We start from the raw sequence: 17,095 nt of genomic DNA, 5'->3' as shown, positions 1-17,095 counted from the left end.
GATTACTTTGCCGGTTCTTTGTGGCAAGCTTTATGCGTCCGCTAACTAATCGAATACTCGAAAATCGTGACTCGTCCCTATTTTGTACCAGGCCATTTATGGTTGTTCATATTGTTCAATAAAGTTCTTGGTAAAAAAAAAGAAAAAGAAAAGAAGAAGCTACTGAGCCTACTATTATTGAATACAGCGCGCAAGGTTTATGCGCATGCTCCAAGTCTTCTTCTCCGTTTTTAGTGCATCTCTGTAGCAGAATTACAGTGCCACATACTGGTATAAAAGCATGTATACTACATCGTTTTGATTCGGTTTCAGTGGTTTTGTGTGTACGCAGATATTTCTTGAGATGACGAGAACGAGGGAAAAAGGTTCTTTTTTTTAGATTGAGGAAAAAAAACATTGGATTGAGAAAGCTCTGGCTTCGTGTGGATGTGGCCTAGTGATCCTGAAGACATTGATTAGCTTGTTCAGGTGTGTTTGATTAGGGTTGGAACTAAAGGCCCTCCAGGACCAACGTTCCCCACCACTGGTCTAAATTAAAGGCTGTCTACCTAAACCGCTTAATATTTGAAACTATAGCAAAGAAGATGGTCAGGTGTGGCCACTGGAATAAAAATGCAAAAATAAACAGGGCTCAAAGGGAAGAATAATAAAGAGGTGAAGGATATAAATAATAGTAGTAATACAATAAGTTGTCATGAAGGCGGACAACCAGATGAAACCCACATTCAGCTGCAGAGTTAAAGTAGCCTTTATTTTAAATAGATTCACACTTTCTATTGCCATACTCTTTAACAAAGAACACAAACAGGGTCTCACATTTACAAGACTTTTCATATGTATGTGCAAGTGTGATGTTTATATTAGACTGATCACAACTGAATTGTTTTTCTGCAGAGTGAATGCGCAGATGATTGTTGAAATTGCTCATTTTTCCAAACCTAGTCACACTGAGCAAGACGGCTAGCCTGACAAGCCAGACCCACATCAAGATGTTGGGTCTGGGAACACACCATTGGCAGGGCTCAATCCGAGGGGTGAGATAAACGGTTGTCTTTCAAATTCCCTCTGCATGCATTAGGATAGCGCTACTACCAAACAGAGCATTTTCCCACCAGCGGAGCTAGTTGATAGATTAAACTTTTGCCGTATCCGGTTGGCAAAACTCCGAACACATCTTCCTTTTTTAAGAATGACTTCAGTGCCGTTCTTTGTTCTTTTCTCAAAGAAAAGCTTAACTCCAAGTCTTCCAGAGTCGCGGCCAAAGCCGATTCGAAAGACCGCTGTTCGCCAGCAGCAGCAGCTCTTCTTTGTTTTCAAGTAGCAGGCAATTCACGCGGAACCGTCACAACTCTGCCGTCATTATGTTAAGCCCGCCCGGCGACTCTATACACAATGTGATTGGCCTGACTAGAGTTTGGTTTTTCCAGCTCGCAAGCCAACGGAGAGTTGCTAGACGACACTGGCTGCAAAATAAAGTTTGCTGTCGCTAGGGTGCGTCTAGATTTCTAGGCTAGAGGACGGCAATTTCTTTTCAGAATGAGTTTGCAAATGCCGTTTCAGGTCTGTGTGATATGTGAAACTTTTCTCACACTGAAGACACTTGTAAGGCTTCTCTCCAGTGTGAACTCTCATGTGAATCTTAAGATTTCCTTTCGTCGTGCAGCTCTTTCCACACTGAGGGCAGGTGAAAGGCTTCTCTCCAGTGTGAATTCTCATGTGATTCTCAAGGTGGGCTCTGTGTTCGAAACTCTTTCCACAGTGATGACATATTTGATGCTTCTCTCGATTGTAAATTATCATGTGATTCTCAAGGGTTTTTCTGTGTTTGAAACTCTTTCCACAGTGATGACACATGTAATGCTTCTCTGCAATGTGAATTTTTGCATGATCATTAAGATGATTCCTGTCTATGAAACTCCTTTCACACTGATGACATACAAAACAGTTCTCTCCTGAATGAATCCTCATGTGATGATTAAGGCTTTCTTTATATCTGAAACTCTTTCCACACTGCTCACAAACGAACGGCTTCTCTCCAGTGTGAATTCTCATGTGAGTCTTAAGAGTTCCTTTTACTGTGAAACACTTCCCACACAGTTTGCAGGTGAATGGCTTCTCTCCAGTGTGAGTTCTCATGTGGACAATAAGGGTTTTTTTCTGTGTAAATCTCTTTCCACACTGAGGGCATATGAACTGTTTCTCTCCAGTGTGGATTTCCAAATGGACTTTAAGGCTTTCTTTTAGACTGAAACTCTTTCCAAACTGTTGGCAGGTCAAAGGGCTCTCTCCAGTGTGAACTCTCATCTGGAGGTTTCTAGTTTCTGTTTTATGAGTCAGTGAGTACGTAAAAGATTTCTCTTCAGTCATGAAATCATGGCATTTTTCATACTGATCTTTCTTTCTCATACTGTTTGCATTCAGTTCTTGACTCTCCTCTTTTAGCACCATCAGGTCTAGGGTGAAAAGAAACAAAAACAAGTTAACACCAGTTTAATGGCACAAAGACATGAAAACCTTTAGACATGTAAAACATCAAATCCAACATCTACGCTGAATCCTAAACCCACTAAACAACTGACAAAGGTGTTACCTGTATTCTCAGAATCTCTTGTCAATATTGTTAATTCTTTGCTTTCTTTAGGACACATCCCAAATACTGCGCTCAGTTTCTCCCTCCCATCTTTCCTCTGTTGTCAGCCTCTCTTCCTTCACCCACACAATTCTCATCTCTGGATGTGAATACCACAACGGACACTTTATGTTCCACTTTAACTTCTTGTCAAAACAACATCTGTCCTCTCTCTTCCAGGCCAGTGTGTACTACTCCCTCTTTCCCCTGGTTATCTGATGTTCTGCGTGAACACCGGACCAAACTCATGGCAGCAGAGCGAAAATAGCGCTAACCAAAAGACCCATCTGACCTGAGTATGTATCAGTCTCTGCTCCCATCCTTTTCAGTTGAAGTCTTCATGCTGCAAAATCTTCATATTTCCAAAACAAGATCAACAGTAGGCGCGTTTCCATTACAGATTTGTGCAAAACTTTTGGGATTTTTTTTCTAAATGTCGATAAAAAAATATTGCGAAATGACAGCATTTCCATTAACCGATGTTATGCGACTAAAACGTTTTTTTTCCTCTCGCGATCAGTCATTCCAAAAATCATGGTTTATATCCCAGCCACCGCACTAGTCATTATTTCTAATTGAAGGAGACGTAGGCGTGTTATCCAAGCATTAATGGTGAGGAAACCCCCTTATACTTGTGAGCGGCACATATGAGGTGTTTCTCCTTCCTATCTGCTTCAAGCTCTTGATTGTGGCATGTCTTTGAGGTTTAGAATCCAGTATTCCTGTAATTCTTTTGTCTTTTATGAATTTAATAAAGAACTCTGTCTTCTGTCCAAAACATACCGCGCCATCTACGTAAACTGACCTGTAAATGGCAAAAATGTTTTCCTTTTTTCCGAATTGCCAGAAAAACCACCTCATGTGAGCGTAAAACCTTTTTTGCGATAAATGGGAGTTTTTGTGCAATTGACGGTTTTCCATTGGGTGCATTTTCAATTTTCAATTTCAGTTTGCACAATTTAAACGGTAATGGAAACGCGGCTAATGTTTCAAACACACGCAAACTTCTCAAAACATCCTACTGTCTCCTCTGTCCCCCTCCACCACCCCTTTAACTGCTGATCATTTTGCTAGTTTCTTCAACTGACAAAACTACCACAGCAGTCAGTTCTCAGCTCCAGACGCACAGAAACTCAGATCAAGCATCCACAGCCAGAAATCTTCTCTCCTTCTCTCCCCTCACTAAGGCAGATGTATCTAAACTTCTTCTCTCCAGTCATCCTACCACATGCTCTCTAGATCCCATCCTGTGATGGCCGGCGATGGAGCCACACAGTAAGACGGTAACTAAACAACACCCACATACATACATCCTTCTCTTTTGTTTGTTTACACATTATTCTGGTTATCTTTTAGCATTTCATGGTTAAATGTTTGTTGCAGTACATGCTATAGATTTCATAATGATGACAGACACAGATTTGGTTCGTTTTCAGTTTTATTTCCAATTTGTATTCATTTCATACCACAAGTGACTAGTTTGGGTGCACACTTTTTTTAAAGTTATTAATGGTATATTTTGTTAAAAAAAAAATATTTTGAGTTTAAGTTACCTATGTGAGAAAAGTGGAGGTTTGGCGCAGTCCGTTTCAGTGGAGGTCCGTTCCAATAAAAGACAGGCTGGGATCAGTTACTTTTGTTCTGCTGTATCAATCCATGCTGCAAATTAGCTACGGGGGTGTAGGATTGTTTGTTTATTTGTTTACTTTATTAACTATAATTATTTGAAATGTATATTGCTACTTTGTTTATGACCCATTTCTTTCTTTCTTTTTATTCATTACTTTATTTATTATAATTGTGTTAAATGAACAGTTCACTTCAAAATAAAACTTCTGTCATCATTTGCTCACCCTCAAGTTGTTTCAAACCTGTATGAATTTATTCCTGCAAATTCCATGAATTTATATATCTGCAAGACACAAAAGAAGATATTTTGAAGAATGTCGGAAACCAAACAGTTGATGGACCCCATTGACTTCCACATGGAAGGAGGTATCCAAAGCTCATCAACTGATCACAGGGGTTCCCCAGGGTTCAGTTCTTGGATTTCAGGATCCGGGATAGCCTTGGATCCAGGGGTCTCAATTCCCCTCCTCTTCTCCATTTACACTACATCACTGGGACCCATCATACAGGCACATGGTTTCTCCTACCATTGCTATGCTGATGACACAAAGCTCTACCTCTACCTTTCATTTCAACCAGATGATCCCACAGTAGCTGCACAAATCTCAAGCTGTCTGGCAGACATCTCAGCATGAATGAAGGAACATCACCTGCAGCTCAACCTGGCAAAGACTGAGCTTCCCGTCCTCCCTGCCTATCCCTCTCTACAGCACGACTTCACTATCCAGCTAGATTCATCATCAATCACCATAATCAAGGTCAGTCAGAAATCTTGGAGTAATCTTTGAGGACCAGCTGACCTTCAAAAACTGCTCGGTCATGCAGGTTTGCACTGCACAACATCAGGAAGATCAGGCCTTTCCTAACTGAGCATGCAACACAACTTCTTGTCCAGGCCCTGGTCATTTCTAGGCTTGATTACTGCAATGCTCTTCTGGTTGGACTTCCATCATGTGCAATCAAACCTCAATTTTTGTCTTCAACGAGCCCAAAAGAGCCCACATCACAGCTCTCTTTTTCTCTCTGCATGGCTACTACTTGCTGCACGTTTCAAGTTCAAGGCATTGACGCTTGCTTACAGATCTAATACAGGCTCAGCACGCTCCTACTTCCATTCACTCCTACGGGTCTACATCCCTACCAGAAGCATGCAATCTGTAAATGAGCGATGGCTCTTGGTACCATCACAGAGGCACAAAATCACTCTCCAGAACATTTTCGTTCTCTGTTCCTTGCAGGTGGAATGATGTTGTTACTCAAATAAACTGTAAAGAATTGCATTTGTAAGTTGCAACAAATATTCAAAATCATTGATATATAACTGGCACAAATCTGGCAATTCTGGGTTGAGGCGACATCTCTGATCCGTTCTCCCGGGTCAAAGTAAGCATTCCTTTTGGTCGCTCCTCGTGACTATATCGCACAGTTGAAGCAGAGCTACGAACCGATTGCCCTAAACTCAGTGTTTTTTCCCCTCATTGCGCCTGCGCGAAAACAGGGAAAAAGAAAAGAGGGAAATCTTTAAGTTCTGTAGTTCAAACTAGCTACAAATTACTGTCAGAATTCTGACTTTATAAGACGCAATTGCGACTTTATTTCATGCAATTCTGACTTTATAACACGCAATTCTGACTTTATATCTCGCAGTTGTGAGATAAAAAGTCGCAATTATCTTTTAAAATGTTTTATTCTGTGGCGGAAACAAGCTTTCATAGTAAATCGCCTTTCAAGTGTAAGAAAAAAATATTTGCAGCATTTTACTATTAATCGTAAGTGTAATGCTTGTATTGTGAAACTGCAGCTTCGTGCTAACGCAAAATAAATAGGATCTGTATTCCTCTGACTTCCATTTTTACACGCTTACACTTTTGGCACGTTTTAATTCGCACAAATACGGCCAAAAGCACTGCAGGCCTGTGAACAGCAATTTGCAACCGAAAACAACAGAGTCTTGTTGGCTTGTTGTGTGCATCAGGCAAAAAACTTCCCGAAATAACCCGATTTGTACAGTTGCGTCTTACTTTTACTTGCGCTTACAGTTTTGGCACGATTCTCTCACTCATTGAGTTTTGCAAGCGCGAAGAGGAGGGCGGGTCCACCTTCTTCAAGTAGCCAATCAAATGAGCTTCTCGCTAGCTCTCGATTTACTCTTATCTGGGCCCGGTTTCCCAAAGCGTTCTTATCTCTAAGTAGTTCTTAACCTATTCCTTAACCTCTCTCTTAACCTTATGGGACGGTTCTCGAAACGTTCGTACGCTAAGTATATCTTTTGTAAGTCACACTTTCGTAAGGTTGGTCTGGACCATTCGTAGCTCTCTCTTAGCGTTGTTGCAGGTCTAAATGAATATAATTCTGAAGTTTTAATACACCCAGACAGTATTAAATTAGGCTAATTCAAGTGTTTTCATGCAAAGAATAAAATTGTCATTACACTGATTGTTGTTAAATTTTTAATTATATTATTTTACAATATTATTAATTGAATTAAAACGCTCTTTTAAAGGCCAGTGAAAGCATAGGCTACTGTCAGTTAAGTCCTATTCGGACGCTAATATTGTTTCTCATGGGCTCGTCCGGTATTTTAAACATTTACAGGGGTAAGTCGGTGATTTTAGTGCCGTCCGAATCCATAATATCAGTGTTTTTCTCACCCAATCCGCGTAAAAATCCCTGGCCAAATTAGTACCTTCTGTTTTTTGACAAACAGGTCGTGTGATAATTTAATTGCCGTCTGAATCCACATCTCCGAGTTTACAAGAGATTCAAAATTCACGGTTTAAATCCTTTTTGATCACTGCCGAGCACCGTACATGATGTACACTTTTATTACTGAAATGCTGGAAAGTATTTACAAGAACAATATTTCATCGCAGCTCCACCTCAGCGAACAAACATGGGAAAGAAAAGGCGGCACGTAACTTTTTGAAAAGGTTATTGTGGCAGCAATAGGCTATATGTTACAATTTTAAAATATGTAGGCTAGGCTATTATAGGCTATTATAGTTTGAATTATTTTTTTATAATATCCAATAATCATAATAAATTGAAATTTCAACTATTTCTGAAGTGCTTCTTTTATAAAGATGACCGCTTTTTCACATAAACAGCCCCTGCACGAGAGAATAATTGATTCTCGAGCAATCGATTTCAAACAATTCAGCACCATTGGCACGGACAGCGCCGGGTAACGTCCCACGTAACCCCTGGTTCACACAGGACGCCGAAGCGACGCGGAACGGAAAATCACGCGCGGTCCGGCGCCTGCCTGTTCACACTAGACGCGTATTCTCCGCGGCGGTCTACATGCTTCTGCTCAGTTGTTGTTTATTCAGAGCTATTTTTTTACATCATGGGTAAGTAAGTAACCTCATAAAATGAATACATCATGTTTCTGTAACCAAGAAGTTTGTACACTTCTTGTATTAATACTTTTTGTGAATACTCGCGGTATTTTAATTTGAAAATTGCTTATATTTTGACAATTGACCGGATGTCTCGTGTTTCTTGGTGTGACTTCCTGCCAGAATGGACGCGGATCACTCGCGGCTCGCGAAAAAAATAGACCAGACGCCGAAACTGGCGCTTCACGGCGCGGGCCGGCCGCGACGAGCCGCGGCGCACCGCGTCTGGTGTGAACGACACCATAGGTTAACATGGGCGCCGAAAGGAAGCGGCCTCCGTTCCGCGCCGCTTCGGCGTCCGGTGTGAATGGGCCGTAAGAAGGTATATCTTAAGCGGCTTCCTAAGGTATAGTTCGGGGAACACACTTAGGAAAATAAACAAATTTGGTAAGATATATCTTTCGAGTCTTCTTAGCAGGCTAAGAGTGAGCGTTATCGGGAAACCGGGCCCTGATTGGTTCAATAAACACGCCAGTCACCAGAACACATCTTTATCTTCATTTGGCTCAGCATCGGTCTCGTTTATGAAATGGTACTTACACATATAGGCCTACATGCTAAATAAATAAACAAATAAATCATGATTGCTTAATAGGCTGTGCACCATTAGGCTGCCTATATGAGTCCATACTGAATTTCGAGCTGATGTGTTAAAGATTTCTGTGTATTTAGTGCATGTATCCTGCTCATCAGGCCATATCAATTTGTAATCTTGATGCTGCTGAATGTAGGCCTAGTATCTACTACTGCATGCATAATTTCACCTGTCTACTGATCGGGAGGATTCCAGAATTATTATTATTATTTTACTAAATTGTGTTACAATAATATTTTTCCCTTTTAACATGTATTTTAAGAGCATCTCTAAATGATGCACGATTTATCACCTGCAATGCCATCGTGTAACCACTAGATGGCTGTATAGCCCTATATATAAACATATCAAGATGCTGTGGTTTTTATTCAGACATAATCAGTTACTTTTTGTCAAAGTTGAGTTTATGTTGATTTAGTATCAGTTTTTCATTACAGTCAAATCTGGACACAGAGAAAGCATTTTGTTATTCATACCAGCTACATATAATAGCTTGATCAGTCAAACGAAAGTAATCACAAATCAGAATCGATATTGACAGTGCGAGACAAGACAATATTTCAAAATATATAATTGAGTGTTAAATACCATGAACAGAGACATGATGTGAAAAACACTGCATCAGAATGGTATTATTACTTAAAGAATGGGTATTAGGCCTAAATGTTCTTTTTTTTTTTTTTTTTATTAAAAGCATCTCAAGCACAGTACAAGTATCAGATTGTTACATAATTAAATGGAAAGAAAAGAGCAAAAATTAAACAAGCATAATAAATACTAACATACGATTAAACAAGGCCTAAATGTTTTGATTGTAAAGTTTAACATCTGCTCAGTGGTGTAACAGATTATATAATATATAAAATTTAAATCCAATAACGTTAACACCAGCTTGAAATTCAGTATGAATGTCAGTCAGCCTTAATCAGCCTAATGGTGCACAGCTTATTAAGCAATCATGATTTATTTGTTTATTATTATTTATTTAACACGTATGTACGTAAAAGTACCATTTCGGCAACGAGAACTTTCAGAACCAAATGAAGAATAAAGATGCTGGCGTGTTTATTGAACCAATCAGATAAGAGTAAATTGAGAGTCAGCGAGAAGCTCATTTGATTGGCTACATGAAGAAGGTGGACCCGCCCTCTTCTTCGCGCTTGCAAAACTCAATGAGTGAGAGAATCGTGCCAAAACTGTAAAAGTAAAAGACGCAACTGTACAAATCGGGTTTTTTCGGGAACTTTTTTGCCCCATGCACACAACAAGCCATTTAGACATTTGCAACAGCTTATTTTTTACACAAAGTTTGATTTTACGCAATTAATCTGTTTTGCAGTTCCTGACTCTGTTGTTTTCGGTTGCAAATTGCTGTTCACAGGCCTGCAGTGCTTTTGGCCGTATTTGTGCGAAAAAAACGTGAACAAATGGAAGTCAGAAGAATACAGATCCTATTTATTTTGCGTTAGCATGAAGCTGCAGTTTTACAATACAAGAATTACACTTACGATTAACAGTAAAATGCTGCAAAAAAAATTCTTACACCTGAAAGGCGATTTACACCTTTACAAATATTCTTTTGCGCATGCAAATTTAAATTTACGCTTGCAATCTTATATACACTTTCACAAATCTTACTCTGCGCATGCGATTCTTTATGACATCATATAACCTTCATAAGTGTTCCTACACTAGCCTTGAAAAGCTTATGACTGTATCTTGCATACAGTGTTTCTCTTGTTTGTCAGCGCTGTTTCACCTGGCTTTAAACTAGTTTAAATCACAGACATTTGTGTTTTTGCTGAATTCATACTTTGCAGTCACGTGATTACCATGGATACCTGGCGGGCAACAAACGGGAATTTTCAACGTAGAGTCCTGTAGTTCCAGGTCTTTCTAGTAGCTATCAAGTCTGTTAGCGAGCTAGCTGCATAACTATGGACTAGGATTAACTCCAAGGTAGCTAAATTGTGTAAAGCAGACAAGGTTTTTTAAGATAATCGAGCAGTAATAATTCCTCCGTAAATAATCTAGCTCTACTGTTGGGTAATCTCTGGTTCTCATTGAAAACCATAGATATCACAAACCTCAAAACAACCTATCACACACTTTTGTTGTTGTTAGCAAAATACGACAGCTGCTACTGTGCGTTCACACCGCCACCGGCGAGAGCGTCAAAGTGCCCGGAAGTCATTCATTTTCAATGAATTTTGCCGCTCTCACCGGCCGCGGTGTTAACGTACAGTTAGCCTAGCTTAGACTCATAACACAAACAGCTGACTCGCCGAACCAGCTGGTGGCGTTGATTGACGAAACTACAGGGTAACTTAAAGACACGATTAATTACATGATCATACACCCATTGATGGAGTGATGGAGTGATCACTGCACAGACGTGTATACTGTGAAGGTTGCTTATCTCATCTGCGGTTAGTGCAACCAATCGCACAACAACTATCTGGCATGTCGTTTACACCTCAAAACACCAACTTTTGTATAGTAAAACTGGCGACGTCCTGGCAAGATCCTTGATTAGTTTACTGGGTTTCGTTGCCAGAGAACAACGTTCTTGCCCGCCAGCCAGTACTTGTGACGTCACGTGCAAAGTATGAATTGAAGCACTTCTCTGGATCTCACAACGCTGTTTAGTGCTTGCATGATCAAGAACAATCATCGAGTAAACACATCTGCTCTTGTAAGCTCGCGCTGCCATTTGAGCTTTGAACCGAGCGGATAAACGGTCCGTGTGTGCGGTTCAAATGAGTATATAACTGAATTTGTGCTTTTTTTAATCGAGAATTTAGTCATCTTTTGATGATAACTCGAGGTCAGTTTCACTTTTACTTTCGTCGCCACTTCCACAGTTTTCTTCCTCGGGTTGAGCTTTCTTTGCAGTAGGAAATGGGCATGTACATTGTCGAGCAAGCTAAAAGCTGTACGCTGACTGGCTGTTGTCACATTTATTTCTGCTGTGTGATTGGCTGTTAGATTAATCCATATTGAGTAAAAATGGCCAGAGCTTATCATCGTTATCGACATAAATTTTGGGTGACTAAAATTTAGTATTATTTCCTATTAAACACTATTATTTTGAGGAGTAAAAGTGTTTCAATCAGTATGCCAGGAAAAAAAGTTTACAAGACCCTGATTTGATAGTGATTTTGAGGATGACAAATGTATTTATATATATATATACACAGATATATAGACAACAACAGTGCTTAAGACCACACTGATCACTCACATTTCAGGGTTTGTATTTTTTGCAACATAAATGTATTTTTTTAGAAACTGTTGCATAATTTAGTCATAGAAATGAACGATTTTCAATGTTTTTAATTCAGAAGTAGCCTAGTTATTGGGTTAATGTTGATGGCTTGATGTTACCAAAATAACTGTTTTGTTTTGGCTTTTTCTTTGTTGTTTTTGCTAATTTAATTTGTGACAAGTTGCATCTATGAATGGAGATAAAGAGGTACATTATGTAGAATGACTTAAATGAAAAGAATGAAACCAACCTGTTTGTTCCTCAGTAACTTCTTGTTTCACTCTGAATGTTTCTTCAATCTCCATGTCTTCACTCTCTTCTTTAATAAACGCCATCTTTATAACAGTGTGTCACATGGATCTTAGTCGCTTCACCAGGAGTTTTTCTGTTTGTTTTGACACTCTGTCATGTTCAAGATGAGAATAATTAACAGAAAGAAAAATAAATCCAAGCAAAATCTTTGGGTGCATCTCAATAAGCTCCCTAGTTCAGTAGTCAGTGTACTGGTAAAAGGGACAGTCAGAGGGTATGGCCTTAAATGACATAATGCCAAAAAATAAAAAAAAATAGCACTACAAATTAATAAAAGAACACAGATTATTAAACAATAATAATCAATATTTAGACATTTATGATTAACATGTGGTTTGTATTGATTTGTATACAACATTTAATACATTTACAGTTACACAGTCTTGAAAACATCGGCAGTTGATTTGTAGAAGTTGTCATTACACACATTTGTGTTGTTGTTCTTGTTGCATTTACACTGTTGTAACGCAGCTGACGTCAGCGTGCTGTGATTCGAGCACTCACAAACTGTCAATCATTTTGAGAAGCATTTGACTCAATTGAATCTGAATTGGTTTCAAAAAGCCAGTTTCTATATAATTTCTTGACAGCGACCAAACAGCGTGTTAATGATGAACTGATTTACATGCAGGGAGCGAAATGAGACGCACTTTTTCTGTTACTCATGTGTGGATGTGCTTTACTCCCAAAAAAAGAACGTTCATTAATGTTATTAGATATAATACATTACTAATGTTACCTTCATTCGTAATTCACTTATTTCACAGTTCTCTATATGTCTGAACGGGTTGAACTGATTTTTAACACAAACCTTTTTTCAGCCGAATCACAGACGCAGGAGCGCGGAGCAGCCTTATGACATCATGTCGCCACACCATAATAAAAGTCCTCCTCACACGAAAATCACATACAGAAAACACATTCAAATGAAAAAATAAAGGATTAATTCAAAGGATCAGTCGCAGATTCCCAAAGCTATCAATACCACTGATATTTTTTTCTTCTGGCTTATATCTAAATATAATCATACCAACTATAGAGCATTTGTGATATTCTCAATCATGAATAAAGTCAAGTATCTTGATCTTCGTATTACAAAGGATTGGAAAGAAGTTGAGTATTTAAAAATCATTAAGAATATGTTATGTTGTTAAAAAACTATGTTAGTTAAAACTAAAACTGATCCTTATCATCTTATTCCATCTCAGTTTCTCTGCAGAATATGTGAAATAAATAAATTAAAATTTCAACTTTGTTTTGTTAAAGTGCATTAACTAACTCTGATATTATTCACAATTATATTTAGTACCTGTTTATGATGATGTGGTGTTATGTATTCAGTCATTGAGCTTAATTGGTTACAAATGGATCTTTACGTTGATTGGTCATGATTATTTTAAATGGGATTGAGTTTGAATAGTTGTATGCCTGATTAAGGTCGGATTGTGATACTCATTTGCAAGTACTGATAGTGTGCGGGAGTCCCTTGTATTTTGTAGATTTTTTAACCTACTTGCGTGTGTTTTGTTTTTTACGCGCACCTATCACCTGTAGGTGTGCGATGGTGTTTATTGTAGGTGTGCGATGTTTGCTAATGTTTGCTAAAGGTGCGATGTTTGCACCTATCACCTGTAGGTGTGCGATGGTTGCTAATTGACTGTCTGAATGGAAAACTTACATTTAAATAGTTAAAGTGTGCACAGGTATTTGGTCCAATAATTAAAACCTCAGTTTTTTTTTTTAATTTAATAGTAGGAAATTACTAGTTATGAAAAAAAGAGTATATCCTCTCCCTTGGGAGATACCATTAGAAAACATACCAATTCACAAACCTAATGAAATGCATAGGCTAGTCGATATACTTTTTATTTTATTTTATTTTTTATAACTAGTAATGTCCTAATAATAAATTCTGGAAAAAACCTGTGCACACTTTAACCATTTAAATTTAAGCTTTCCATTCAGACAGTCAAAATGAATTGTTTTAAACCCACCATCAGTGTAATCCTTTACAGTCACGGCCATTTTAATACAATGCACTTTAAAAAAGTTTCAATTTCATTTTATTTATTTCCTTTATATTCTGCAGAGAAACTGAGATGGAATAAGATAAGGATCAGTTTTAGTTAAAATAGATCTTTCTCTGCAACCTTTCTTAACTACATGTTCTTAATGATTTTGAAATATTCTAAGTTAAATAAAACTAAGTGGCACTCAATACAATCACACTACTGTAATCACCAGAGATTCAAAAGTCAATATCAAACTGGAAATTTTCTCTCTTTAACAGTTTTATCAACTATTTCTGTTTCGAACTGCGCTCTCTTTCAGTCTGACACACACTATCTCTCTTTTGCGCATGCACAAACTCTTACAGTACAGGGGACTGCACGCAAAGCTGTGTCAAAGCAAACATGAGGGTGAAACACAGGGGAAATTAATCAAATATCAGGCTATTCCTGCCCCGGTTACACTCTCCCCTGCCTACAGTCAATGTCCTCGATGACTGCAAACATCCTTCAATCATCCACTTCTCCTTGTAGTTTTCCAGATGTGTACAAAACTATTCCAGCTAACACCTGGGAGAAAACATTGGGACTGAAGGACACAGAATTACAAGCAGACTTAGGCAGCCTGTTTGGGTTGCTATGAACCCCAGCAGTCGACAGCTGGGTCCTGCGTGGTGAAGGACAGGGTGCATCCACCTGAGCACTCACTGCCCTGGGCTTTCGGGGAACAGGCCGAGTCACCATCACATCCAAAGGTGAATCAGTTCTTTCCGTTTCAGGCTGTGAGAGCTCTCTGACAACACTCATCATTTTCCCCCTGTGCTTCCACTCCTTTTCCAGCATCATTCTCTGGCTGTGCCACTGGCTGCTGCAAATTTCCAAGCACTGGGTCCACTGGATCTTCCTCAGTCCATCTGGTTTCCTCCACAAGCACACATTCTGCATCCAGTGTAGGTATCTCTTCCACCAACTCGGGGGTAGGTACGTCTACAGGTGTCACTCTTCTCCTAGGCACTGGAACTGGTCTCAGACAGGGCCTAATGTTTAACCCAGGCGCGTCGTTAGACATAGCCCCGGATCTCAAAAAATTGAATTTATTGATAATTATTATTTTTTTTTAATAATTTTGTATTTATTTAAAAAAATTGACCGGGTCTTTTAATCTATCCTTCGGAATCAATCATGTATTAAAGACGATTAAAATGTGTTCAAGCAGATCAAAGTTACTATGGTTACTATGGTTACAGCATGCTTGTATTTAGAGTGTGCACCAGAGGAGAGAGCCTGAAAGAGCCATCGGTTAACTTACAGCTTTAGGGCTTGACTGTCATTGTTGTTTGTGGCTTCTGGTGGTAGCTATTATGGACATTAGACACTTTTTAAAAAGTAAAATAAGGAGTCATGAACGATACGAGGCGGATGAGAGGCAATAAGAGTTATCTACTGGTGCCGTTCCCTCATCATTAAGCTCAGGTCGGTGAAGGCTCTTTAGCAAACCCTGGTCTAACTTACCTAACCCTGTACTCACTGTGGTATTAATGCAGAACATGTACTGTATATATAAAGTACGTGGGACCTTACTATTTCGCCTATAGCTAATCCATTTTGTGAGCCATAATCCGTTTCTCGTGAAGAATGTAGATGAAGTAGCCTATACATCTGATTTGGCGATTGAAACACGATTGTAAATTAACGTTATTCCCCTCAGATGGATAGCTAGCTAGATATCAGGGGCCGTATAGAGCGCGGGATCGTGACGTCAGCGGATCACAGTAACGCAAGGCATTGTGGGATTTTAGGACACGGAGGTTACGGGAGAAACGTAGAATAACAGTAATATTAGTAAGTATTTGCGGTAGTATATTGGTATATTTTAGAAGTAGGCTAATTCAGTTTAGAAAAACGACAGAATGGTGAACGCATGTTGCATTGTAAACTGTCATAATCGTTCTCACGATCGGCGTGGAAAACGTACAATAAATGGAGTACGATTTTTCAGCTTTCCCGCTTGGAAAAAAAACAATGGAAATCAAGTTGCTGAGCTAACAAAGAGGCGTCGCATGGCATGGGTAGCAGCTGTAAGACGGACAAACATCACCTTCAGCAACATTTCCCGAAACATGTTTGTGTGTTCACGGCATTTTCACACAGGTAAGTTATCATTACAACACCTTTAACTGTTATGTGGTTACCGCTAGCTGCCCATAAAAACTTAATTTTGTAGCTAACTTAACGTTATGCAGCCAGCACTCGGTTGTGCAAAGTTAGCTAGTTAAACTAGTTGCAACCCAACAACCGTACAAGGTAGGGCTGTAACCATAGACAGTATAATATGAAGGCTGTAACTTGTTTAGCTTAGTTGAGTTTAATTTTATAGTTATGCAGCCAGCTAACTTTAGTTGTGCAAATTTAGCTAATGGTAACGTTAGTTAAAACTAGTAACAACACAACAACCGTAACATTAACTTCAAAAAGAGTAGTAACTAGATAACTTTGCAAAACTAAGTTAGCTGGCTGCATAGCTATAAAATTAAGCTATAAAGGAAGGAATCTCTATAACATATGTAACTGTTACATTATGTATCTGTAACCGTTCATCCGATCAACTTTACACTTGAGTGTGAAGTTATTTGGATGAGCAGGTATCCAGACAACTGCAAGCACAGACTAAGAAATTCTGTTTTGTTTTTTTCAGGCAAACCAGCCTATGAAATGCTGGAGTGTCATCCCGACTGGGTACCGTCATTACACCTTGGCCACACAGAAGTCAAAACAACACACACACAGCGTTTTAACCGGAGGACGAAGAGACAGCAAGCTGCACAGAGGTCACAGGTGGATGATGCTGCACCTCCAGATGAAGCTGCACAGAGGTCACAGGTGGGTGATGCTGCACCTCCAGATGAAACTGCACAGAGTTCACAAGTGGATGACACCGCACCGGAGGATAACAACAGAGAACAGCAGGAATGCAGTTTATGTAGCCACAGGCGTGCTGAAATTAACCGCTTGCTGAAGGAGAACAGGATACTGAAGAAAGAGCTCTCCCAAAAGAAGATGGATGAGCATTTCTTTAAAGATGATGATGTGAAGGTAAAGTACTACACTGGGCTTACATGTTTTGCTGTTTTGATGGGCGTGCTGCAGCAGCTTCTTCCTTGCCTGCCACAGACTGTCCGAAAACTTTCGCCTTTTCAGATGCTCGTCTTAACTCTGATGCGCCTGAGGCTGAATCTGCCAATCCAGCACATT

General features: G+C 39.3%; 1 protein-coding gene across 2 annotated transcripts; it reads right to left on the bottom strand.

Moving 5' to 3' along the window:
* Nucleotides 1-730: 730 nt before the first annotated feature.
* LOC311288952 (uncharacterized protein) lies at nt 731-12,838 on the bottom strand. 2 transcript variants are annotated; one of them, XM_084406663.1, is made up of 3 exons: nt 12,646-12,838; nt 11,773-11,924; nt 731-2,453 (listed from the first exon to the last, which is right to left on the bottom strand). In XM_084406663.1, the coding sequence occupies exons 2-3, from the start codon at nt 11,855-11,857 to the stop codon at nt 1,498-1,500; spliced, it is 1,041 nt and encodes a 346-aa protein (XP_084262789.1). In that variant the 5' UTR covers nt 11,858-11,924; nt 12,646-12,838; the 3' UTR covers nt 731-1,497. The 2 variants fall into 2 exon arrangements, with proteins under 2 accessions (XP_084262789.1, XP_084262790.1); XM_084406664.1 differs by having other exon boundaries at nt 12,574-12,659.
* Between the last annotated feature and the right edge of the window lie 4,257 nt (nt 12,839-17,095).

The sequence above is a fragment of the Rutilus rutilus genome, assembly GCF_951802725.1.
Source record: "Rutilus rutilus genome assembly, chromosome: 4".
Taxonomy (NCBI): Eukaryota; Metazoa; Chordata; class Actinopteri; order Cypriniformes; family Leuciscidae; genus Rutilus; species Rutilus rutilus.
The sequence above is the reverse complement of the archived record's forward strand: the minus strand, read 5'-3'. Positions and strand labels throughout refer to the sequence as shown.

Coding starts and splice junctions, on each gene's coding strand:
- LOC311288952 (XM_084406663.1), bottom strand. CDS start 11,857: ATGGCGTTTATTAAAGAAGAGAGTGAAGACATGGAGATTGAAGAAACA. Junction 2,454..11,772: donor AGTTACTGAGGAACAAACAG/GTTGGTTTCATT, acceptor TTTTCACCCTAG/ACCTGATGGTGCTAAAAGAG.